The sequence below is a fragment of the Puntigrus tetrazona genome, chromosome 9, assembly GCF_018831695.1.
Source record: "Puntigrus tetrazona isolate hp1 chromosome 9, ASM1883169v1, whole genome shotgun sequence".
Classification (NCBI taxonomy): domain Eukaryota; kingdom Metazoa; phylum Chordata; class Actinopteri; order Cypriniformes; family Cyprinidae; genus Puntigrus; species Puntigrus tetrazona.
Window position 1 is genome coordinate 20,052,138 of NC_056707.1, and position 26,767 is coordinate 20,078,904.

Genomic DNA, 26,767 nt, shown 5'->3' on the forward strand with positions numbered 1-26,767 from the left:
CGAAGACACCATAAAGCATAGGTGGGATTATGTCAGTGTGTGTTTTGACTGTGTTTAATATCTATGTGTGCCAAGCACCACTTTTCGCTTAGTTCACTCTTGTTTTGTATCAGCGAACGAAGCTGTTTTGAACCTAAGACGATAACCAGAGTTAGTTGAGTCTATTTCATTCAAGCATGTGTATATACCAGGCCCACCTAGTATTGTTTTAACAAATCCCTGTTCCAGCAGCTCTGGAAAACACTATCTTCAGCTTTGCTGGTGATTCATGAGCAGGCAGCATAGTCAGAATACAATTCTTTGACCACAAGAGAATGCTTGAGTGTTTTTATTAAATGAAATAAATAATGAATTTAAAAAGTTATATTGAAGAATAATCTAGAATTTAAGATTAATTAATTAATTTTGTTCTGTTGATAGCTATCATCTAACAGTCCAGCAAAATAATTAGATATTCGTTTAATATCACTCTTTTTTTCCTCACCCGGTAAAGTTGGATCATTAAAGTTGGTCCATTACCTCATATTAGGCGGTCCTTTACATTACAAAGTAAAAAAAATCAGAGAATGGACAAATAATTTGTTCTATATCAACATAAAGTGACATTTACATATTAAATAATAATTTTATTTAGGCATTCAGTTACTGTCTCACTGCTTGTAAGGGGATTACTGGAGACTCATGTTAAAACAAAGTATAAACAGGCCCATAGTCTCTGTTTTCAAAAGAAATTAGCATCTAAATATTGGGAGCTTATCTAAATTGTTAATAAATAGGCTTGACCCTATTTGAGAATTACAGACAGTGATCATTTAAAGACTAAACTTCTTCATCTCTGATAATAAACAACAAAGAGAGTTTTATAATTTGTATGCTGTGCCTCTAACTAAAAGCTTGTCATTACATGGGAGTTCTCACACTGTGGCTTAAGACCCTCTTAAGTAAGTTAAGAGTCAGATTTTGCTCACACCAAAGGTGCGAAGATTAAACGACTCAGAATCATGATTACAGATACAGCGTTTTCTTCACAACTTGGAGACCACCCCAAATTAGAGCAATCGCTCAGTCTAAAAATATCTGTTTTCTATGTTCACCGCCTTCTCTGTATTAAACATTTACTGTATATTGCATGGAAATGAGCTATTGCGCAGTAGCCTATTTTTATTTCTGTTTTGATCGTAAATCAATATGGAGGATCTGACATTTAAGACACTTTGGGCTGTGTACCAAATTTGTGGTAATGCTATTGACTAAACCATAGCAAACCTAAAAAAGCACAAAAATGTTAGCTGCATACCTTTTCCAGACCACATCATTTAGATCTCTTGTAGATGGAGTAAAGAATTTAGCTATCCATCCTATATCACAAGTTGAAATGTTGACATCACCATATGGAGAAAGTTAATTGCTTTGTGATATGCCTCAGGGGTTGTTAATGTTTGGCTTTATTATAACAATGTTGTGGCGATAAAAGTCAAATCAGTTTTACTCACTGATTGACAAGGGAATGCCAGGAATGCTGGATGTCTGGTTCCTGTGTCAGTGGATGCCCACAGAAAAGTGAAGCTGTGGGCCCCTATTTCATTAGATATGACTACTTACAGGAATGTGAACAGGCACTGACAGACTCTAGAGATCTTAAAATTAAGCAACTCTAAGAAACTGCAACAGATTCCTTGTTGTACAGGTTCACTGGGTTTAGAAGACCGTTTTAGAGTTGAGATTTTTGCTTGAACCATGAGAGTTTTTGGCAAGAAAGCCAAAGTCTAAGCTGAAGTGAAGTCTCATAAGCCTAAAGCCGTAGAAGTTCTCTGTTAATTTAGATGGAGTTTGGTGATTTAAGGGGTCGTTCACCCCAAAATGATTGTTGTTGTTTTTTTAATGCCATGTAGGTCAGTGGCTACTGTCAACTGTCTGGTTACCCACATTTTTCAAAATATCTTCTTTTGTGCTCCACAGAAAAAAAGACATTTTAGGGTTAACTATTCCTTTAAGTGAACTGACTTGAGAAGCTGATTTGAGTCGCTTTTACAGATTCATTAGAAAGAACCGGTTCAAAAGAGTCATTAATTTGACTCTGGTTTCAATCACAGAGGATGTGCTGCTGGTGTATGCGAAGACACTGGTTTGTGTTCAGGTACAATCATGTCAAAGACTTTTAAGCCCAGTTCAATTGATGTTTACTATTGAAACAAAAGCTTAAAATCTTTCCTCTTGTCAGTAGAATTCTTTGGCGGCATTGCTGTGTGGCCTTACCTTGTCAGGTGCCAGGGATTAGGTGTATTAAGTGCAGCCCTCTGAAAGTGACAATAGCAGTTTTGTTTGCGTCTCCTTAGAGGATCAGCTGAGCTCCACTCAGTTAAAAAGCTCAGAGATAATCTGTCCTACACCAAACACACATTTTTCATTCCCATGTAACAAATATGCATTTCCTTTTGCAGCTTCTAGATGGTAATACAGGTGCTGCACTGCTAGATAATTATACTGACTTCTAAAATACCATATGTATCCTTCCTGGAGAATGCAATCCCACAATGCATTGCAAAAGGTTCAATTTCAGTACACGATAGGTTGCAAGGCAATTTACTAGGCTTTGAAAGAGAGCTTTAATATCTTTGATTCATGTCTTGGATCTGATGTTGTCTCTAATTTCCTTGGGTATTTTTATATATTAACAGGCAGTATGTTCATAGAGCAGAGGAAAAAAGCACGCCGCTACATGTGCAAATCTTTGATAGACATCCTCTGTTCAGTTAAAAAAATGTGCATAATTTGTACTACCGTCTGCTTTTTGTGTTATTATTGCACTTTCATGTCCTCCAAAAGCATTCTCTGCTTCTCTGCGTACATTTATGCTTTTTTCCATTGTTTGATTCACTGTGAAAAAAAGGGTCAGATCACTAATTAAAGGAATATAATAGTATTTGTGCTACACCACAAAACTAATTTTACTATAAATATGCTAAAACCATCATTATTCTATTTCCTTAAAACTAATTTTAAATCAAGTTCATGTTACGTTTTATATAATATATATATATATAATTTAACATTTATAATATTTAATATTTACAATATTTACTATTTATATATATATATATATAAATTATTTTATTTCTTTTAAAGACATATTCTCTAATGGATTCTTTACTGTGTCTATTCAATAATCAAATACTTAAAAACTGCTTATGCTGTGACATTAATGACTTTTAATCATTATGAAAGCTTAGGAGCCTTTAAGACACTTTAAGTATTGTGGAATAGATGTGAACTCAGTAACCTGAAAATCCATAGCATGAGTACCTGTTTCTAGGACATTATGTAAAAGATTAATTTAAGTCCTGACCCTCAGACTGAATTAAGTTTGACATTAATTCATGATTATGTGAAACCTCTGGTCAAGAGAAAGCAAATAATCTGAAGGAACAAAGAATGCTGCTTGAGACCTTTTAAGTCTCAGTCTGGGCACCGTAATTGGCATAAAACATTGTTTGTGCATTTGTTTTGCTAGTAGAGTCTTGATTAAACGGATTTGACACAGGCCTTTACGAGATGGCAAGTGTTAAGGATTACTCCTTCAAAATACATGGGCTTTATGTCTGCCAGCCAGAACTCTGTGAAATGTGTCTGGGCTGCCAGGAGCCACAGTAGGAACATCTCAATGGATGTGAGCGGGCACTGGCCGTCTTCCAGGAGTTCCGATGAATCATTCACAATGAGGTTAGAAGCATAGCAGCGACAAATTATTCCTCGATAAAGTCAGAGGTGTCTTGTATTTTTGCAGATTTGTGGTGGGACTTTCTCTCAGAGCGCAGGAAGATACGCGTTGACCTGACAGTGGAGGGAAATGAGAGACTCTTAAAACTGTGATCCTGTCAGGTGTAGCTCCCCTCAACCCAACAGCAGTATCTTGCCTGCATTCCTGCCATGCATTCTGTTCGCCAGTCTGCCTGCTCTTACAGCGCTATTCAGTTACACAATGTCATTCAATACACCTGATCTTTGCTAAACATACTTTTGGACAGTTACTGAGGGACTTATTTAGCCGGCTTCTCAACCACATGTTAGCAGCAGCCAAAATGTCTTGATGGCCATTATTTCAATACCTAGAGGCAACTTTTTCCATTAGCTGGTGTTGTATACTTCAGGTGTCACCAAGACTGGAATCTTGTGAAGGGAATGAATCTAATTGGATTTGACAGCTTTCATGTTTTAGTGCTTCAAAGTGAGCCAAGCTCTGGGATGCTTTTTAGACTTGTTTTTTGGTTTATGTTTTTTCCACAGTTTTAAGGAATAACCATAAGCTAACCTACAAAGCAGAAACAAACTTGAGCAAAAGTGTAATTTGTTTACAAGCTGGAGCAAATAAAATTTGTGTGGGAAACATTCTCGGGACAAAGTACGCTTTGTATATTTCTAGTTTACACAAATCTCAATGAACTTGCGTTGTGTGACCTTAATTCACTTTGCATTTCATGTTACTTTTGAGCATTATTTATGTCATTTTTCCATTGGCTGCCAGTGTACAACATAAATTCTTTGAAAATCCACCTGAGAATTTCAATATGCTGCATAGTTTTTAGTCAACGTCGAGTCGAAAGTCTGTTTTATTGTAAATTGTGCAACATTGTACAGTACATACATACAGAGAATTGAAATTGCGTTTCTCTATTATATGGTCCATACATATAACACCACACACTACCATAAAACATATAGATAAATTCCACCTAAAATTCTGCTCCAACTATTCCAAATATACAAATGTACAAAGTGTATGTATAAAGTAAAAACAGATCACCTTGAGATGTTTTAGAGATTTTAGATGTTTTATTTGTGTATCTACTTTATGAAACTTTAGAAACAAAGATGGAATTAGAATAATTTAAGTGAGTCAAAAATTTGATCCTGTGAATCAGTGTTGACGGTGCAACTCACACCTAGGCCTTCATAGTCATCTTACATGAACTAATCCAATTCTTATTAATACCATCATAATTAATCTTACAAAATGACACAAATACATTCAGTGTTCCTACAGACAATTATTTATTCAAACGCCTATATATCTTACAGATAACATTGGTATAATACAAATAAGGTGATTACATGGGTTTTAAAGATGACCTAACACTTTAACGAACTGCTTTTTATCTTCACAAGTATGTTTTTTTGACCCTGACGACCTCTGCATGGCAGTTTTCACATAATACACACATGTTTTGTGGCAATTCTCTAACTGGGAAAAAAATAAGCTATTTCAGAGCAAATATATGACATTGAGAGGTTGCAAATCTTATAATATATTGAGGGGGGAAAACGGTTTGTTGCCTTTACAGGTTTGTTTAAAAAGAGATGAGAATGAAAAGAAGCAAATAAATGGGTATAAATACTTTAGAAGTAATGATTAAACAGGACATGCACATCAGTCTACATCAGGGAACAAAGCATTGACAAGACAATGCAACAGCATTTTTGAATGAAAGCCAAGAATGAACAGCAAGCTAAAACATACAGAACAAAAAAAATCCCCAAATCCCTTATGCACCTATACATTTTTTTCCTCACATATTTAACTTTGTTTGTACTTTGTACGTTGGTGTGTCTGTCACTATCTGTACAAAACAACCTATTCAGAAATGTTTTGTTGTTCTAAACATCTAAGTGTCTTGCCTGTCTGAACTGTGGTGAGAGTGTTTAAGCGTTTTCCTGTTGCTTTGTGCCCTAATTAAATTATGGCTTCTAAAGTCCCTGTTACAAATTGTCTCTTGTGTACCCTGCGGTTGTTGCTTTTGTTTTATTTATCCCTTTATGAAAGATGCATTGTTTGAAAAGAAGGACACAAAGAGGTGGAGAGAAAGAGAGAGAGAGTGAAAGCCAGCTACCCATTACCTTTGATAAATCCCCTTTGCTGTGGGGGGCCTGTCATACAGGGGCCTGATTTCTGTCCATTCTCATGTTGAACAAGTCCCTTTATCTTCCTGCTGATTCATCTCTGCTCCCCACCACTGCTCTTAAATGCTGCTGAGTATAGTGGCTGAAGCTCCAGCAAAGGTCAGCGTGAGAGGCCACTGCCCACCCCACAGGGTCTCCTTAGTAAAGCACAGACAACGTCAGGAATGTGGCGGTGGACAATGAGTGCCTCTCTTACCTCAGCACCAGACTGACTCTCTAAAGCATGCTCACAGTCAGGATGCGTTATCAGGTTGAATCCCATTAAGTCACTTTTGTATGCTTTAGAATGAAAAAACCTGCTGCATCCACCAAGCTTGGCACTGTCATTCAACCTGTCCCATGTTGTCTTTTTAAATTAAATCCAGTGTCATATCTGTTTCTAATTATCCATCAGTCTGTCTGTCTGTCTCAACCAACTACTTGCAGCTCCATAGGAACATCATAAAAACACATTTTGAACCACTTAGAAACACCCTAGCAACCGTCCAGAACATCTAGAATACATTATAAATCACAGAACACCTAGCAACACCCTAGCAACCATCTGGCTTTCAAATGTCCTCTCAACTATGTTGCAATATCTTTATCAAAGTCTTGAAACAACTTCCTAAGAAGCACTATTAAATCCTTAGCAACTCCCTAGCAACCACCCAGCAACTGCTTGGCAACTACTAGGACACCTTAGAGATTGCTTAGCAACACCTGTCAATCATCTAGCAAACACATGACTTTCAAATATTCTCTCAACTACTTGCAATATCTCTACAGAAAAATACCGCTTAATAACATTCTAAGAGCCACTTTGGAAACCTTAGCATAGTCCTTGAACATTCATTGGATAATGCTAAAAGAAGTTATTGTTTTTAAGATTTTAATTGCTGAAAACTGTAAGCAATTACATTCAAACACTTATTTTAAGTAGTGCTTTTCATCTTAAGAGAACACCGCAAAAGTTTCAACAGCTTAGCCTAAGGCCCACACAATGAAGAATTTGAACACACACAGTTTTTCTAGTCACGCTTGACTGTAGGAGTGGCCTGCTGGTGAATGCCAAGCCAAATAGCCTGGGAAATCAGTTTTTCTAAACCTACGAACAGGAAGAGCTTGATATTTTCTTTTTATCTATCTGCTGGTAGCGATCTACCAGATGGTATTGGTTTAGCTTTAAAGGTATAGTAAAACTAAGGAACTAGGAAGTCTTACAAGCTAGTCTTACAAGCTTTTTTCCTTTTGCTGAGAACATCAAGCTAAACTTCCTTTTTTTTGTGTAAATTTGTACGATTTTGTCTGCCGCCAAACAAGAAAACAGTTTGTTTACTGCAAAACATGAATTATTACAGATCACGGAATGTTTCTAAACAGGAAGCTTTGATGCATTCTTACGTCTGTCCTTTCCTTTTTTGGCTCTTTGGCCTGTAAATAATGCCTAGCTTCAATATGATTTGAACTCTTGTTCGTTTTCTCGCACTTTCTCTCTCTTTTTTTTGTTTGGCATGGCTCTTTTGTTCCAGTGGGATAATTAAGTTGGAATGTATTCTCTTCAGGGGGTCTTTGGGGTTGAATAAGAGGAGAGAGAGTATAGGAAGAGCGGAGGCAGTGGATGTTTGATGATCTTCTTAGCCAGAATTTGGTTTCTTTCCGTCTCTCTACTTTAGCCTCTATAAGTGGTTAGAGATTTCTGTCAGTCACATCAGGTTAGCGGACTGTACGTGGGCCCTCCAGATTTCCTCTTTGTCTGTTTGCTCAGCACTCATCGGGATAGCGGTGTTTCAAAGCGGCTCTGTGATCGTGCTCATTAATTCTATTCTCATAAGCTCTTTCCCCTACAGACACATCAAGGCTCACATTATGTGTTAATGGTTAGAATAATGGGTGTTCTTGAAAACTCTACCTCTCCATTTTTTTTCTCTCTTGCTCTGATGAGTAAGCACATTAACCCTCAGATCTGGGAAAAACTCTCGAATGCCTCCAGCACGCGACAGATACAGGGAAGTACGGAGGAGGCAAAACATTTCTTGCGTCCTGAGGGAAGGTTAGTTTACTCAGGCTAGTTCCCTAGGGAATGTGAGTCAGCCTGTGGACTTACAGACAGCTGAAGTTCAGGATCATGTGACCACAGAGCAGGGCAGTGAGTTTGGCTAATCCCTCTTTTTTTTCTGAAATGTAAATTTAAAACACAATTTAAAACACAGTTAAAAACAATCGGTCAATTATGTCTGTGAAGCTAAACTATATATAAATGAAAATAAATCACATGTTTATATTAGATCTATGTGGCAGCAGCAATGTAAGTTAGAGTAGCATGGTTTGCTCAAATGTTCGCCATGGCAACGTTGTCGCTTGCAAAATGATGGCGCCTTGGGTGGAAACTTACAGATTATGGGGTGGTAATATTATAATGAGATACCAACATCACATCAGGGGAGCAAGATCAGGCACGCTCGTTTTTTCCAAGGCTTGCAGGAAAAAAAGGCTTGCAGGTTGGTAGGTGCAGACCTGATTTTAGCACTTAAAACCTGGAATATTTCAAAATTTTATGATATGTCACCTTTAAATTTATTTCCTATATTTTCTTTCAAATTTTCTTGCACATGCATATTGAGTAAAACTAACTATTCATTCATTCATTCATTTATGAATTTTCTTTGGAATGTAACATTTTTATCAGTACTTTTTATACATAATTTTAGGAATTGTGTGAAATAATTTAAAAAGCTAATACTTTTAGGTATAAAATAGTTTTATGTATTTTTAAAATAATAATAAAATAATAATGATTGTGTATTGTAATTAAAATTATTAATGCTTTTTAATTAATAATAATAATAATAATAATAATATAATAATATTTAACAATGTATCTTGCCTTCTGTACCAAAGGCACATATAATTGTATACTAATATTTATACTGTCATAAAAGGCAGCTTAATAAATTTTGGCACACTGTTTAATAATCTAGAGCTTTATTTTTTTTTCTTCCATTATAACAGCAAATCGATTCTTTTATGCAAAGTCACAGTAATTTCAGTCAGTAGGGCTTTATAATAAATTCAATTTTGAATTAGCAAAAGCATCTAGACAAATACAAGTTGTTTTATCACATGGAAGTGCTATAAGGGCTCTGTTTCACAGACAGGCCTGTGGAAAAGTGCTTTTGAATGTAGCCCTAGCAGGGAGGCTTTTGATGTTCAGGCTGAATGACTGTAGAGTCTTGTTCGAGGATTACTAGGCAGCGTTGGCCGGTGGGCCACAATTGAAATGACCCAGTGGCCCCCTGCTATGAAAACTCTGGTCACAAGCACTGATGTGGAAGCTTTTCGAGCACATACCTACGCAATGCTTAATAGATTGCAAAAAGGAAATATGCAAGAACTTTTAAATAGAATGCATAGAAAGCTGTGCTAAAGAATATACATGCAAAACACTATTGTCATGGTTGTATTAACACGTGTAGGAGTTTCCCATGAGTGAGTGAAGGGAAAAATCAGACATAATGATGCCGTGACTCATTACTTTAAGCCACTGAGTCACTGACTTGTGTCTATGTCATTAACCTCGATAACATTCACTGTAGGGAGCTACGAGAGGCCTTTTAGAGTTGTTGCACATTATTAGTGTAATTGTTGCAGTAGAAATTAACATTTCTATAAATTAATTAATATAAATTAATTTCTACCATAAAAAGACCTGAATATGCTTATCAGCAATAGTATCCTACCTCTGCCAGTCTGCATTTTCAGGGCGAAAGCTTTTTTTCTGTTCAGACAAAAATGTATCTGGCTAAAATGCAGTAACTTTTTATGAATCAAAGGGATAAAGCAGTCTGATAAACTGATGAACCAAACTCTAACTCTTGCCAATTTTGCTGGTGTCAGCTTATGTAAAGTCATGTCTTAACACATCAGTAGCTGCTCCCTTAATTCCTCATGTGCAAAAAAAACATTCTTCCTGTCTTTAGGGTTTAAGACCAAGCTATATGTCTGGGACGTTATTTCACCATTGCTTTAGTGTAGCATTTTAAGTAGTAACAAAATCAAGGACATTTTATTTGAGCAGAATCATTAAATGAGCCCAAATTATGCGGGTTGATGTACAACGAAACGACAAGGTCATGTCAAGCGAGATGCTGTTAAACCAAATATAAATGTATTTAAATAAGGGCTTGTTGAGTGACACAAAGGAAATGGCTTGACATGAAAGAGTAGACAGACATAATGTCCTTACTTCATGCTGTTAGGTTTTAACAAAGTAAATAAAGGTTACATGCTATGGTCTCGTGCAGACATGTGGGTCCTGTGGGACCAGCACAGGTGATGAAGCAATATTGACAAAACACTTGCTGTTGGGCTGCCTCGTTTCTACTTGATTAAAAGCTTCCTGCACTCACTGAAATTCCCATATATTCTGTTAAAATAGGAGCTGATAGTTTAAGGGAAAGGGAAATGCTGGTATTGAAGGGAACCTTCCTACGTGTAGCTCATAATCAAAGGCATTGTGAACGTTTAGGGAGGTCTAAATGCGCCTGTTGGCCTTGTGCGCTACCGTTCAAAACTTTGGGATCAGTCAGAAAGGTTTTTAATGTTTTTCCAGCACCAAATCAGCATATTTATTTGGTATTAAAATATACAATAGTTCTGATTTGACTGCATTTTTGTGATTTCTTTCAAAACACAAAATGCCGTACCAGCCCCAAACTTGGAATTTAATTTAATAACATTTTTATTGTATTAATTATACTGCTCTGGAGGAAGTGTTTTACTCATCCTAGCCCTCCACCTTCCCAGCACCACCTGTCTAGATCTCCTATGTGTATCGTGCTTTCTATAGCAACCGTGATCTGAGCTTTTAGAAGAAGTTAGTCTACTTGTTTTTCAGCAGCAGAGCAGAAAATCTACTCAGCCAAGACCAAAAATATGCACACTTTATTTACATTTATCTAGAGTTATATACTAATACTGTGGCATTAATTATCAGTGACTATGTTTGCGTTAATGTTTGAAAGCTTTAGTCCCTTAATGGAAAAAAGTGAGAGGGGGAAGGGACACGGTTGACCCCATGGTTTCAACATGTTTTATCCAACTGTGCGTTGGGGTCTGAAAAGATCTCACACTGTGAGCTGCTCCAGTATTTTGGTGGGAGGGCAGGGAGGACCCAGCTATTCTCCCTCTGGCAGACTGCATTTTCCACCTTTTCGTCACCCTGATGGCTGTCCTTTTGAAGCAGCTTTGTTCCCTAACCCCAGAGATGTCTGCAGAATCGGCCTTCTCCTGAGATGCTTTTTGAAAATGAATACCCTTTCATTCTTAAAGCCTTTACTTATCTGGAAGTAAACGCAAAGGCAACAGATAATTTTCGGATAAACATATCCATTCCGTGAAATTCCCAGAAGAACAAACACATCCTGTCAGTATTACGAGGCGTCCAATAAATGCAGCGGATGTAGTGTTTTCCGTCAAGGAAAAGAGTAGTGTTCAGATCAGAATTAGGATGATATTGTAGGTTTCCTAGTACTAAAGCATGTGTGCAGATGTTGTTGGGTGGCTCGCGTCCCATTATGGCCTCTTCTCCAGATGTTAATGCTTTCAAGTCACCACCTCCGTTTCCCCTCTTTTGTCTGTGATCCAACCCATGGAGGAGGTGAGAGTGACAGAGTATTAATACGAGTAGGTGGGTGTATGTGCACGAGATGTACATCACAGTAGTTCTTCTAGATCAAGTGCCAAACCAATGCAATACCAAAGTTTTTGTCACATTGGTTGGTACTATTATATATATTTATTTATTTTTACATTTCTAACGGTAAAAAGTAGTATTTTTTTCTGTTTTGACATTATCATGCAAATTTGATACATTATCAATGTAAAAAAAACAATTGTTGCGCATCACATTAATTAGTGTAAAGATCCCCTTTATACATTTTTTTCAAGATTTTTTATTCAAGAATAGAAAGTTCCAAATTATTTGAAAAGGAACTTTTCAATCCTTTTTTCAATGCACTTTTTTAATGTAAATCCACATCTGTTATTTAAATTTTACATTTAATAATATTTAATTATTATTGTTGTATTATTTTGTAACATCTTATGGCATATGACGTATCATGCACCTTGTCTATGCTGGCATCTGTCTAATTCTGCTTGATTTTGTTAACAAATGAATTTTCAGCAAAAATACCTCAGAGCTTAAACAGATGTATGGCTTTTGACTTCAGCACCAAAAGACATGGGAAATTGTTTATCCTTGGCTTTATTTATTTTGTCGTTGTAACTATGCATGCTTTTATTTTAGTTGCATTTTTTGTTGCACGTTGTTGTAATTTTGCAGTTAACATTTGTTTTTTCCTCTCTGCCCATGACGTGATGAAGGCAGCTGTTGGCACTCTACTTTATACAATTAGAAAATATGTCACTTCCTTCTGATAAGAGTCACACTGACTGCTTATGGGTCTTTTTGGTGGTTTTGTCATAGTTGTCTCTGCATGAATGACCCAGCAGACTGCTGAAATATGTTCAGTTATATAACTTGTTTGTTTCAAAATGTCCTTTTTTTATTTGCTTGCAAGTTCATTTGAGTTATTTTTTTTGACGTTATGTAAGGGTATTGTTTTAGTTAGGGGGCCATTACAAATAGACTTTGTGGGAAGTTACTACGTACTGTTGTCTGTCCACTTTTGGAAGTTTTGCTGTCTTCTGATGCAAAAATCCAGATTTTCAAAGACCTTGCCCAACAAACATCTGTTGTGTTTAAGCGTCCCCATCCCCCTGGTGGCTTTCAATAGAGCTTTAGGACAGCAGAGGGCTCTCTTTTCAGGAAACAGATTGATGGGCATTTTAAAGACTGACAGGTGTGGGTTTCTGTGTGGAGGTCAGTGAAGCCATTGTTGGAAATGAAGGAGGGCAGGACAGAGGCCACTGCTTGGTCACAAGAGTTAGACTTTCACCTCATAACATTTCTTTTCCTTTGTCATATTAATAAAAAGATATGTCGGTCAGACAGAAAGCTAGTATTTGGCCATTTTGAGATTATCAAACTTTACACTGTATTTTTAGAATCTGTAAGTAAGGATTAGTGGGATACTTTTTACAATAATTTAATTTTAATCTCAATATTTGTATGATTAGTATAGTTTATACACAATTTTATGTTTAGTGTATGCATAGATTTTTTTAAGAAAGTTTGTGTTTGTATATATATATATATATATATATATATATATGTGTGTGTGTGTGTGTGTGTGTGTGTATGTGTATATATAGTACAATTATATAGTACATAATTTAATAGTACAAAATAAAATCATAATATATACACATTATATATATATATTTTATTTAAAACTTTTTTATAATAGTAATGATAACAGTATAATAATATAGTACTATTGTAGTAATAATATAGTATAATTAAAGTATTAATACATAATAATAATAATAATAATAATAATACATATTACTAATAATAATAGTCGTATGTTATGTTTTATTAAAACAATAATAAACATATGGATTATAAATAAATATACAAATATTATTAATAATATATCTATTGACAATTAAATTTTTTTTAGAAGTGATGCTAGAGTATAATCAGTTTAGTTTGTCCTTTTCAAGTTAATAATAGTCTTACATTTTAAAAATGCATTCTCCATTTTGTGAGAATGCATGGCTTTCTTAGGAGTACATTTTAAAATATGCACTTTTTGAATATACTTAATCCTAATCTGGGCCACTTTTGTTCAGTTGCGTAGGCAAGTGTTAGCTTGAGCTCACTTTGGAAGGATGAGTAGTCATCTGTGAGTTTCAGCTTCAACAAAGCCTTTCCTCAGGCATGTTTGCTTTATCTGAGCCTCACCCCTCGCTCCCAGTTAATATGACCCGAGGAGGGATGGTCGGACGGGGACGGCCACACCTCGTCCTTGACTTGGTCGTGTCAGAGGGCTGAAATCTCAGCACAGGTAAATAATTAGCGCAATCCCACCGTTGACAAGTCACAGACGAGGCTTGTTCCTGCCAGACGGGTCCTATGTCCAGCAATGCAGCCTGTCTGCGCGAACCACATTACTCTTACACACACACGCTGTAACACAGTACAGAGTATAAGCCCTGCTAATGATAGTGCTTTGACTGAGGTGTCCTCTGTAATGAGGTCAATGTGGGAAAGGCTGCACTCAGCACCCCAAGAGGCCCTCTGGCACTAGACTCAGCAGAGCACCCTAATGGAGTGTTAGAGAACTGTTAGAGAAATCATGTTCTGGGAAATCAGGTTTATTCTTGCTATGCTAATTAAAATGGCAAAACACTTTCAGAGATCGAAAACCCAACACATCCAAGAACTGTAATGTAGAACATGTGCTCGCGGTTTGGAGGCAGCTTTGTAGTCAGGCCTACGTCGCGAAAATGTTTTGATCTGAGCTTTCTGTTTGCTCGAGATAAAGCTCTTCGTGATGATTTTGAGATCTAGCAAAGCATTACTCAGATGCGTGACCGCTTAAAGTGGAAAAATACCATGCGCTTTTACTTATCTAGGGCGAAAACAGTGAGGTTGTTGCATCGGCTTCACCTGCCCAGCGAATATTGCTGTATCATCATATATAATTATAATCATATTTGTGGTTATTTATGGGTATCCCAAATGTATTTGTGCTATACATGTCTTATATGGCACGTTTGTAAAATAAATGAATGGATGAATAAATAAAGAAATAATACATAAATAATATTTGCGATATATGTTATATTTCATGCATTTGCGGTAGGCATGTGTTGTATGGCACGTATGTATAAATGCTGAAAATCTAAAGTATGCCTACGTGACCCGATCCAGTCAGAAAAGTGATGTGCAATCAGCACATTATTGTAACCGTATGTTATATGGGGTCCCAAGTGTGTTGATATACACAAGATAAAAGGCATTAACGTCAACACTCTTTCACTTTAAGTAGCAGATGAGGGACGCCCCTCTGTGTTTGTCTTTTTTTCGGCCCCGTCCCTCACGTCTGAACTGTGTGAACTGCAGTGTTATGGAGAGCACAGCATCAGATGCTGACAAGTCTTATTAACAGCCAAGCGTGTGTGTCTGCCTGCGTGTTTGAACAGGTGCCTTCTGGCCGTAGGGGGTGTTTTTTTATGCTTTTGCTCTACATGCACGATCTCTCCTCAAGCTTGATCTGTATTACGTAAAAATATAGATTCGGTGATCAAACCCAGTAAAGCTTTGGCAGGCTGTTTTAATGCAGTAATGAGTGTATATTGTCATTGTAAATGTGTAATGCAATCATAGCCTGTCAAACAAAGGGATTTTACACAGTAAAAGTGCACATAACAGTGATTATAGATTTTTTTTTTTTAATGAAACTAATCTTTGCAATGTTAAACCTATTTAATTTTAAGCATCACTCATGCCATATTCTTTACTCTTTAGCTCGATATATATTACATGGAGTGTTTGTAGTTCCCTCTAGTGGAGAAGGATAATAAATATCATTGGTTAAATCCAAAATATAACTACATTTTAAACAGTGTGTTCCTATGAAAAAGTAGGAAAAAAAAAAAAGCTGGATAGTTACTGTTCACTTGGTAAGGTGTTCCTTAAAACATTTAGGTGGGTGATTATTGTATTAATTTTTACATTTTATGGACATATTTCTAAATATAATGACCTTTAGCTGTTGGTTTTAGTTCTTTTTGCTGTGAAATGTTTAATGGTCTTAATAATAGATTAGAATGACTTCTACTAATATTTAAAGACTTTTTTCTTTTTTCTTTTTTCTGCCTAAATATGAGCTCCATATTCTCATATTTCATTGAATATGAGCCATAAGGTTTGATGCATTACAGATAATATGGATAAAATAAAATAATTACAATTCAATTTTTTTCTGTTTTATTATCCACCGAGGGAAAAGTAAGGAAAACCTGAAAAGTCAGATCATTAAGACATTCAAGAGTAGGTAACAAATATTGTGATATTTGTCCTTATTATAACATGCTCATCTTGTATACTTTTGGTATCATGATCAAATAATAAACAGTTTAAATTTACAGTATATCCATTTCTTCATATGTATTTTAAAAGTCTATTATCAATGAACATGATTAAACAATGAAAAATAGTATATTTATCGATTTAAATGAACCCAAAAATGTTGCTCATTGTTAATGCATTAACAAATAATTAAAAATCGACTAATTCCAACTTTATTAGCATAGAAATTCAACATCCTTCAGATCAGTATGATAATTTGAATGGTAATTTAAAAAAAACCTTACTATTCTTAATATTTATGAAGAGATCTCATTTATACAACAGCTTGTGTTGTGTAAAGCTCTCATCTTCCACCGGAGGGAGCCACTCATGCTATACTGACATCTTGTTTGCCGTTGGAAAGCATTCTCAGACATCTTTAAAACTATATTATTACGCAGCAATAAAAAATATATGCTATTATGTTTACAAGGCCCAAGACGTAGAGATGTGATCATTTTCTGGCAGTGGTTTGTTCTGGCATTTAGCAATAAATCTCTGTTTTGTATCGCTTTGTAAAATCCGAAAAAGTTCTCAGTCTTTTCCCTGATCACATTAGACTGCATGCTGCGTCCAGATTTGGTCTGTTCTGATGTACACTGCAGCATCTGTTATCCGCTGTTAGTGTGGACTTTGTGAAAGATTTCCAGGGGATGCAAAGTTTTGATCATTAGATGAAATGAACGAGAGCGTGTGCAGCGCGTGTCTGAGCAGGATAAAGACCCTCTGGGCTGCTCTTTTCATGCCCTTGTCTCTGTTGCCTGTGTTTACCCAGAGCGCAGGTCTTGAATGGGATCTGAAAGATACTTGTCAAGTGGAGGCCCTCCTTATCTGCACTGCTGGGCCGTGACACGTCCCTGACAGAGTCCTGAGAGATATTTTCCGTTGCAGACATCAACCCTAAACCGTACAATTTCTCAATGGGAGACTTCTCAGAGCAGAGAAGACACTTGTTTCTGCCCAGACACGCTCCTCGAAGTCTCCTACAGGCCCGAATAGACTGTTGATGAGCTGACCTCATTCTGCAAACCTTCTAGCGTCAGTATTTGGAAGTCTGTTTTCATTTATGGAATTCTTGACGCTTTGGTTTTTACATGAACTGCTGACCTGGAGGTCAGCGTTGTAATTCTACTCTTTTATTTCCCGTGGTGGAGCTGTAAGGATTTGGTTTCAAGTCCATAGATAACGCTGAAAAGTTAAGGGAATTGTCCAGCTCTCCAAGCAGTTGTCTTCTGGCAGATTTAGTGGAGCGTGCTGTAGGATTGGAGGTTTTACAGTGCGCTGGATGGGTGGGGGGTGTAAGAAGGGACAGAAAGGTTTTCCTTCAGATCGTAGCATCTCGCTGGGCCCCCTTTCTCTGTCACCTTCTAAGATTTACAAGACAGCAGTCTAAGCTGAGCAGTTTTAGAATATAAAATAACACAAAGCCCAGGGAAGAAGGGGATGTTCTATCTATGATCTATCTATTTTTATATATATTTAATATAATATATATATATTTTTATATCATTTTACTATGTATATTTTATCAATTAATTTATACACAAATCAATTTTTTTGTTATTATTATTATTATAGATTTTAGAATTTTTTATATTATCTTATTATTTATTATTTATTTATTTAAAGATTATTTTTATGATTTTTGTAATTCCTTTTATGTAAATCGCTTTGAATTACCATTGTGTATGAAATGCGCTGTATAAATAAAGTTGCCTCACCTTGCTTATTAATTTTTATATATTAATAATTTTTTTTTTTTTTTCCATTTCTATATTTCCATTCATAATGTTGGCACTTAAGCTATATATTTTGAATTGTTTTTACATTTAAGCCTCATTTAAAGCACTTTTTGCTCAAAACATTTCACAAACAGAACTTAGATTTAACATGTAACGTATTTTACATTTATATTTAAAATATTTAACATTTGTATTTAACTTTTACAAAATGATTATAATATTTTAATATTTATTCTAATATTGTTTGCCTTTTATTATATTATTTTCTGTTTTTTTTATATTATTTCTATTTTTTTTTTGTGCCTATTAATTGGACAACAAAGTCCATTGTGTAGAATTAACTATATATGCCTTCAGAATTGACACAGTTGAACACAACAGGTTGACACATCACTGAGAGACAGTGATTAGGAGCGACTGGAGATCAGATGAAGTCAGGACCACCGTCCTCTCAGGAGATTCCTCTTAACTAAACTCATTACTTTTTTAAACGGTCTTCTGTCCCCCTGGGTAAACTCATCCCAGCGTGCCCTCCCCGAGGAAGCAGTGTTTAACATGTAAATGCCCTCCTGTGGCTCGCCTGCTGACTTCTCTACCCACAGAGAGCCGGAGAGGTCCAGACAAAAGCCTGCTGGTGTCATGAAGGCATGCCATGCATTCCGTGTCATTGTCACCAAGCCTTTGAAGTTTGAAACGGGGCATCCTTCTGTACCCCCCAAATGAATATCTTTTTTTTTGTCCTAACTAAGCTAACAGTAATTTGCAAATACAAAATAAGGATGTCGCAACAGTGTAGGTGAATGTTGTCGGATCTAAATTTCATCGTGCTTTAGTTTACAGCTGATTCAGGTCGAGGTTGTTTTTATTGTGCAAGCTGCTTGTAACATCACTGAGCCATGTAGCTTTGTATTTTCAGGCTGACCTTGCTGCATGGAGACCCCGTGCAGGGGTGACAACCCCTTGTAGCTGTAAAAACACATCATACGGATCTGCCATATGCTCCTCCAGAGCGCTCGTAGATCATCATAGATCTTTCAGTGTGTGTAGATAATGGGCAGCACGGCCTGCTATATCCGCTTCCACTTCCTTTGTGTGTTTACCTCGGGCTAGTTCACCCAAAACCGAAAATACGCTCATGATTTTCTTACTCTCATATGACCTGATACAGCCGTGGTCATCGTTCGTCATCATCAAGTTGTTATTCGAAGTACTATAAAATAATCATAGACACATATAAAATAACAACGATAATAAAGGACTTGTGTTGGAATATCTACAGCATTTGTGAGCCTATGCATATCAGATTCGCTAATTTAGGTGTATGGTGTAATGTTGTATTGGATGTATAGTTCTCTGAAATGAGATGAGATGGGAGACCTGACAGGCGAGGACAGACTGGAGGAAGCTACAATGCATAGAACACTGAATGGACACTGTGAGGGGGGGGATTGAATATCTTCTGGCTTTTTGACAGGGGTCTTATTACATGCTCAATTATTCTCATGTTGACTGCTGCGCTATTCTAAAGCTTTTCAGTAGGTATGCACATGTCATTAGAATGACACTAATCGAATATATTATGATTTGAGCGTGTTGTGTAGTGTTGTAAGCTTGTGTTTCTGAAAATATGTAGGTTTTAGTAGACATGCCATTATTATGAAATAGCTGGACTAGCAGGTGACGTGACCCATCTAAATGATTCTGTAAGCAGTCCAGTACGGTGTCCGTTTAGGACTGACACAGCAGTAAAGGTTAAAGAGGGTCACATGAGCATAATTCAGAAGTCTAAGAGTGTAATTGCAGCATGTGATCACTAAGTATTTCCCTTTAGATGGTCTTAACAGGTTAGATTAATCCAATCTGTATTTTATCTTCCAATTTAAATCTGTGTTATATAGAAGCTTTTCTTTATTAAAAACTTAAGTTAGTCTCGCATACTAAAACAAGATCACATTGAGAAGGTTTACTTTGTAGGTTATTCTACCTCAAAGTGTGTAAACATTTTATTCGACTGTTTGACTTTGGGATTCATTAGGAGCAGAATTTTGTTAAGTTGACATTAAAAAGCCTGTGGGAGTGTCTGCGTGAATACTGTTTGACTATGTAATGACAAACCTGTGTGGGAAAATCCCTCCAAAAAACATACTTAATCAAGTTTTGTTGTTCTGTCTTCTCTTGTTTACTGATGCAGTAAACCTGTGTCACATCTGTTTCTGTGTTATTGTGGATCAAGGACCTCTCATAACTTCTGCTTTTGGCATGTCAGCCTGAGTAAGAGGTTCAGACTCTCTCTGCATTTAAAAAGAAATCCTGTGGACAGCGGAAACAGGATGAGATGCTGTTATTATCCCTGTGCTCAACTTAATTACAAGCATTCACCTGTAAATACAGAAAGCTTTGCTTAAATTCACAAGATTCTTTATTTTGTCTAGTTTCCAATTCATCTTGATTCTGTTACAGCCCTAAAAACTGTATTTCTCCAACTTATGTCATTTATATATATTTATATATATATATATATATATATATATATATATATATATATATATATATACTGTATATATATATATATATATATATATATATATATACACAAAATACACTGTATACCTTCAAACACAGATTTTTTAACTATTATATGCACTTAAATTCAACCATAAATATTCACCAGAATTTCTCAATAACTGTTTTAGAGCTTTTGTCTTTTTTTAGAGTTTGACAATTATATAGAAAATGTAGATACAAAAAAGATGACCACAAGGCAGATGCTCAAAAAATATTTTGTTATTTTTAGTGTTGAAAAGTGTTGTGCTGATTTTTTTTTTTCCAAAGAACTGTATTTATTTGAATAAGAAGTCTTTGTAACATTATACATGTCTATATTGCTACTTTTGTTCATTTTAATTGGAACTTACTGAATGAAAGTATTTATTTGTAAGAAAAAAAAACACTGACCAAACTTGTGAATAGTAGTGTACAATATAAGATTTTAATTTGTTTGAACTATTGCTTTAATTTGGTAATATACACACTTATGAGGTTGGGGAACTATTGCTTTAATTTGGTAATATACACACTTATGAGGTTTGGGGAAAACATCCAAACAAAGAGGGATGAATGAAAACATAGATATCTTTATTCAGACACTTTCAAGGACACTACATGTCCAGGATACATTTCTCATCGGTGAGAGGCAGGAAATGTCAGGAAAGCAAAAGATTTTTTTCATAGGACTTTGCAGAGGAGTGTGACTAAAAGCATACCGGTGTGGGTGTTGTTTTTGGCCACCCATCCTTTTTGGCCTATCATCTCTCATGCACCTCAAACCTCTCAGACTAACTTGTGTGGTATTGGTGTATGATTAATACCAGTTATGCCCAAAACAAAGCTCAGATGGCAAACTTTCCAATCATTAGAGCTCCTTGGCACCCAAGAATTTCTCAGTCATTAAAAACTAGGGACTCCCCAGAAGAAAAACAGCACAAGCACCTTTTTATTTCTGTACCAGCGGAGAGCAAAAGCTGCCATATCTTTTACAATTCATGTTAAATCACATCCTGATGAGTGCAGCTTTCATCCACTAAAAAAATCCTCTTGGCTGATGGCAAGGGAACACATTGGCCCTGAACATGCGCCGAGAAAGGTCACGACTGCGAGGGAGTCACCGTGGAGAATTGCAAACTAAGATTCCCACCCATGTAGGACCTGAATGATGAGGTTTAGCATTAACCCTTGTGTAAAAGCTAACAGCAGGACCTCAGCCAGTAATTGAATCGTTAGCTGCTTTTGTGATATATGTGACATTTTGACTTGAGGTAATAAGAAGCATGTGTCAGAGTCATGTTCTCATAGCTGCTTGTGTTTCAGTGTCCTTGTGGGTAAAGGAAAAGCTATGTTTGCAGTAACCTTTACTTCCTGTGTAAAGAAACAAAAAAAAGAAAGAGTGAAGAAAGTCATACTTCCATTAAACCTACATTGAGTAATAGAGTCCAATCATGCTTACTGTATTAATTTCCTGCGTGTAGGTTATTTTTATTATTTTTAATTGGCTAAACTGTTCTAATGAAACATTTTTTGTTTACTTTTTTTGTTTTTGTTTACTAAACAAGTTCTTGTCTGCACTAAAGCTTAGTTAGCTGCTGGAAAGTTGGCAAACTGTTCACAAAAGTTCATAGCGATATTTATGTGACAATGCGTAATATATGTGTGTGTGTGTGTATATATATATATATATATATATATATATATATATATATATATATATATATATATATATATATATATATATATATATATTATTTATTTAACAATGTAGTGCATGCTCAAACACGGTGAGGTTACATTTGCTGTCACATTTACTATGAATTTTTGTAAACAACATCCAGTCTTTTCGGTGGAAATCAGGATTGAGCCTGAAGACTAAACATTGGTTAGGTGAATTTGCCACACTGACCAGCAGAAAGCTGTGCAGAATGACCTGGACTACACACATTGCCACACTATTGATAACGGGTAATGAACAGGTTCTACCTCAAAATTTGATTAAAGGGTTACCTTGCCCCAAAATTACAGTTTGAAAAGTCCATCTGTCATCAGTAGTTCAATTTAAATGTTATGAAGCGACGAGAAAACAAAAACAAATACCTTATTTAACAAATTTGGCACCTTAGGGTCACTATATTGCCATTTTGGACAGCATCGGCAGAAGGTAAATAGTGTACTCTCTTCTATATCAGCTGCGACACAGGGATACATCTTATATGTGGATTTACACTTTGAACACATTTAAATGAATATTGTGCATGTTTTTCGAGGCTGACACAGAACAGGGTACACTGTTTGCGTGCAGGGATATTTTCCAAAATGACACTACAGTGCCCAAATTTGTGGAACAAAGAGGTTTTTTTGGTACAAAAAGTATTCCATTAGCTTTATAACATTACGGTTGTACCACTGACGGCAGATAGACTATTCTGCCGATGTCTTTCATACTTTTCTGTACCTTGAACTTGTAACTTGTAACAATGGGACAGTCCCAAGCCTCCTAGTCTTCATATGAAATATCTATATGTGAAGTTAGTTGTCTATACAGGAACCTCACTAGGTTTTGGCACAGAGCCAATGAGAACTCTTCCAGCAGCGTCCACTTGAGTCCATTCTAGTAGATTCACTGTGTTTTTGGCTGGGGTTCGAGGACTGTCCACATTACTATTGCTCAGTGTTTGTTAATGTCATTCCCACACTCACTGTAGGCAGCCCCAGTGATTTTGTCTGTGCCTCCTGATGAATTGTTGTGTGGGGTTGACTTCTTCATTGTTCCTCAAGGGGATTGGCAGACGTTGTAGGTTTCTGGAAAATCTGCATTGCTCATTGTGCCCTTTCACTGTTTAATAAGAGAGCTCTAGAGACCTCTTTGAACCAAATCCCCTGCTTCAGCTTTTATCCAGTTTACATTATTATGCGTCCTCGACTCATCTTAAATCCAGCGCTCTGTCTGTTCTGTCTGCAACATCACACAAGGCTTCATTGTATCTTTTGGCTTATAGTGTTAGACTGAGGAGAGGTGTGAAGGTTGTTTTTTTTTATTTATAAAATAACTTCCTTTAACTTTTACTTCACACTACTAAAAGAAAGGGTGTGCTGAGAAGAAAAAGATTTCATGCAAGTCATATTCTTTAAGCTGAAAAACATGATCAGAGTTTAGATGCTTATCTATTTTGTTGTAGTTTTTATATGGTTTGTGCTTTTATATTTTGTCAATATATCTAGTCCATTTTTATGACTAAAGTGGTGCATACTGTAATGTTAGTTGACAATGTGCATTTTTTAAAATACATAATTTAATTTATTCTTTAAACATATCAAAGGTATAAATGACTTAATACATATACATGATTTAGTGACTGTTTCTAATTAATTTTCAATGCATTTAAGATACTGCATTGTAATATGCATTGCATATTCATATACAGTTGTATAGAAACCATTTTTACTTTGTGTAAAATTCACAAATAAACTGCAACTAATTGAAGTAGAAAAATTATTATAAAAGTACTTTTTGTGAAACGTACTTCCTTAACTTAAAAAACGTAACTTTTTACAATGTACCAAGGGACGGACAACGTCCATTAATGCATGCGTGCATACTTTAAATGTTTCTTATGAGAATAAATCTTAATAGTTTGACAGTCATCATAGAGTGTCAGTTAGCATGTAGAGGGTCTCTGTCACCAGCTCGTGTAGACTTGTCTGAACAAGCTCTAGATAACTCTGTAACTGTGTCCTGCTGTGTGCAGAGGAAGGGGTGGGCTCGGGCAAAACTAATTGTAAGTTTAAGCCAGAGAGCAAGATTTATATTGACTGGATAGAGGTTGCTTTCAGCCCATATACTGGAGGTGAAGTTTTAGACAGCTTGTTCCAGCTCGAAGCTGGAGAGTGGATTTGACTACTGTTTGAACTTCACTGATGCAGTTATGAAGTGATTTACGAGCCCTCTATTTCCCCAACAGGGAATACATTTTGTACAATATCATCAGAAGGATCCTTATTAAGTTATTCTAACTAGGTATCATAGTTTGCATATTGGTTGTTACTGTAATACTGAAAAGTGTCACCGATGCAGCATTTCGAAAAATTACTTTTTTAATTGTAATCAATATTTTATTCAGAAAATGCTAATTTAGTTCTTGTTTTTTTGGTTCCAACTACAATTGACATCAGAGCATACATTTCTGTATTTAAGAACTGTTTTGCACAGCTTGTTTCTGTGTAACAGGGGGTCTGAGGAATTTCTCTGGCCCTTTAAAGGCTGTAAAAGTAAGTTGAAACAACTCTAAATTCCATCAGTGAGGGCATTTAGAAGCACCGGGGTATACAAAAGGACGCCTTGAAGGCATTTTTGGTAAGAATATCTATCATCAGAGACACTCTTTCACAAGGACAAAGGGGAGATGGAGCTTACGGGGGAGGAAAATGTCCCAAGCTCGGCCAATGACGAACCAGCCCCCAGCTCTCTTTTAAATATGTTACTCCTCCTCTAAACTTTTCCTGCCTGGCTTGTGGGCTGATTGTGGTGACTTTACGGTGAGCCAGGGACGAGCCTGTGTGTGTGTGGTGTGGATTACTATTGAAGGCATGTCAGGATCCTGTTCAAATTGCTGAATTGAACGTGAACGTGATGTCTAAGCTCAGGTTTTGGCTGTGCCTCTTTATTCTGGTGTCCTCGAGGATACGCCACACGCAGGGCTGGTTCTGGTTTGATGATTCGAAAGGAAATGCAAAGGGCACACAGACACCGGCTTACCTGACGACTGTAAGGCCCACGTCCCCACCGAGGACAGAACCGCCCAGAACAACAGGTACAAGTGCTTCCGTAACTGAGGTCCTGAAAGAGGTCAGTTCTGATGGAGGTCATTATGAGAGCAAATCACAGTTCAGGTCTGGGTTGGGGGTTGAATCAGAATCTAGCGGGTCATGGTCTGAATTAGCTTCCGGATCCGGATCTGCATATGTTACGTCAACCGACTTTTTGGGTATTGCTGGTGAAGATGCTAGATTGCATGTGTTAAATGTTAAACTTGAGACCAAAGAGGAGCAAATGGATGGACTTCAGCACATCAGCGACCCAACAGACAGTCGATTTAATGAAAGCATCAATTTTTCTCATAAAAATGTTAGCACTTATAATGGGCGTAATTCTACAGAGCATGATGATTATGATAACACGACATTGTATTCCTCAGAATACTCTGTCTCAGATAGTCTACTAACAAATGAAAGCGAGTTTTTAGTAGCTAGCTTTTCAACAGCCGTCGAAACCCCGCGCTGCTTGCCAGTCTATTCTGATTTGCCATTTTGCACCAGAATGGGAGTGGAGAGTTTCACAGTACCAAATTTTCTAAATCAAAGCAGCGTGGAGGACGTTCGGGTGGTTTTGACCGAATGGGCATGGCTGTTGCGGTCAAACTGCCATTATAGCTTGGAATGGTTTTTCTGCCTGCTGTTGACACCTCGGTGCGGCCCACCTGGACTGCCGCCCCCGTTGCCCTGTCGCAGTTTCTGCGAGGTCCTGCGTGACAGTTGCTGGACGCTCCTGGATGAGGGCCGCCTCCCCGTGGAGTGCCAGTCTCTGCCCGAAGAGAAGCATGATGGGTATCGGTGCTTGTCAGTTAGTAACCAGAAAGGTAACGGCTGGTTAGAATGCCATCTCTTTTCTCTTAAAAAAGAAGAGAGATGCATTTTCAACCAGTACCACCTGTCTGTCTGTTTGTTGTTCACCAGTCCTCACAAGGGGTTTTGTTTGTCCGTAAGTGTTGTGTGGTCTTCAACAGTTGGAAGCACTCAGAGTCTCTGGGGAGATGTGTTTCAACGCATTCACTCTGCACGCTTGTCAAAACTGCATGAAAATGTGAAGGATGACTGCATGGCACTACTAAATCAAGCCTTTGCATGTTTATGTCTTTGTATTTCAAAGAGACTCTTAGTTCCCACGGTCTTGTTGTTCTCAAGCATGAATGGACATTTGTATATTCATATAATTAATTATTTTATTATTTATTTTATTATATATTTTAATGCTAAGCTAATTTAATCACATATAAAAAAAAAAAAAAAAATATATATATATATATATATATATATATATATATATATATATATTTTTTATTATTATTATAAATTATCAAGCAAACAAGAAATTGTAAACTGTAAGATCACCAGTCAAAAAATGAGGGAATTTTGAATTATGTCATAACCAATGTGTGAACCAAGCCATGAATATGCAGTAACAGTAATAGAATAACCTGAAGTACATTTAATTTTGCAATGATGCAAATATGGATCTGCTGAGGATCATTTGGTACAAAGTAGTTTAACTTTGTTTAGCAGCTGGTAAAATGTTTGAGAATTATGATTTAAACTGAGTTTTGATTGTATTGTAATTGCACAGATAATTATAGTTGTCCTAAATGTTGGATTTGCCGAGCACAAGAAAGAAAAAACATTCACCATAAAAAATACCCCACAGTCTTTCTAAACCTACATTTAG

General features: G+C 36.5%; 1 protein-coding gene across 7 annotated transcripts in view; it reads left to right on the forward strand.

Moving 5' to 3' along the window:
- col18a1a (collagen type XVIII alpha 1 chain a) overlaps window positions 1–26,767 on the forward strand; it is a 65,408-nt gene that overhangs the window by 11,266 nt on the left and 27,375 nt on the right. For 3 of the 7 annotated variants that reach the window (XM_043249297.1, XM_043249299.1, XM_043249301.1), the window contains exon 1: window positions 24,789–25,079. The exons of 1 other annotated variant lie outside the window; for it this stretch is intronic. In XM_043249297.1, the coding sequence (XP_043105232.1) occupies window positions 24,899–25,079 (181 nt within the window). In that variant the 5' untranslated portion in view covers window positions 24,789–24,898. Of the gene's footprint in view, window positions 1–24,788; window positions 25,905–26,767 lie in introns of those variants that run through there. 3 more of the 7 variants (XM_043249296.1, XM_043249300.1, XM_043249295.1) reach the window with 2 other exon arrangements.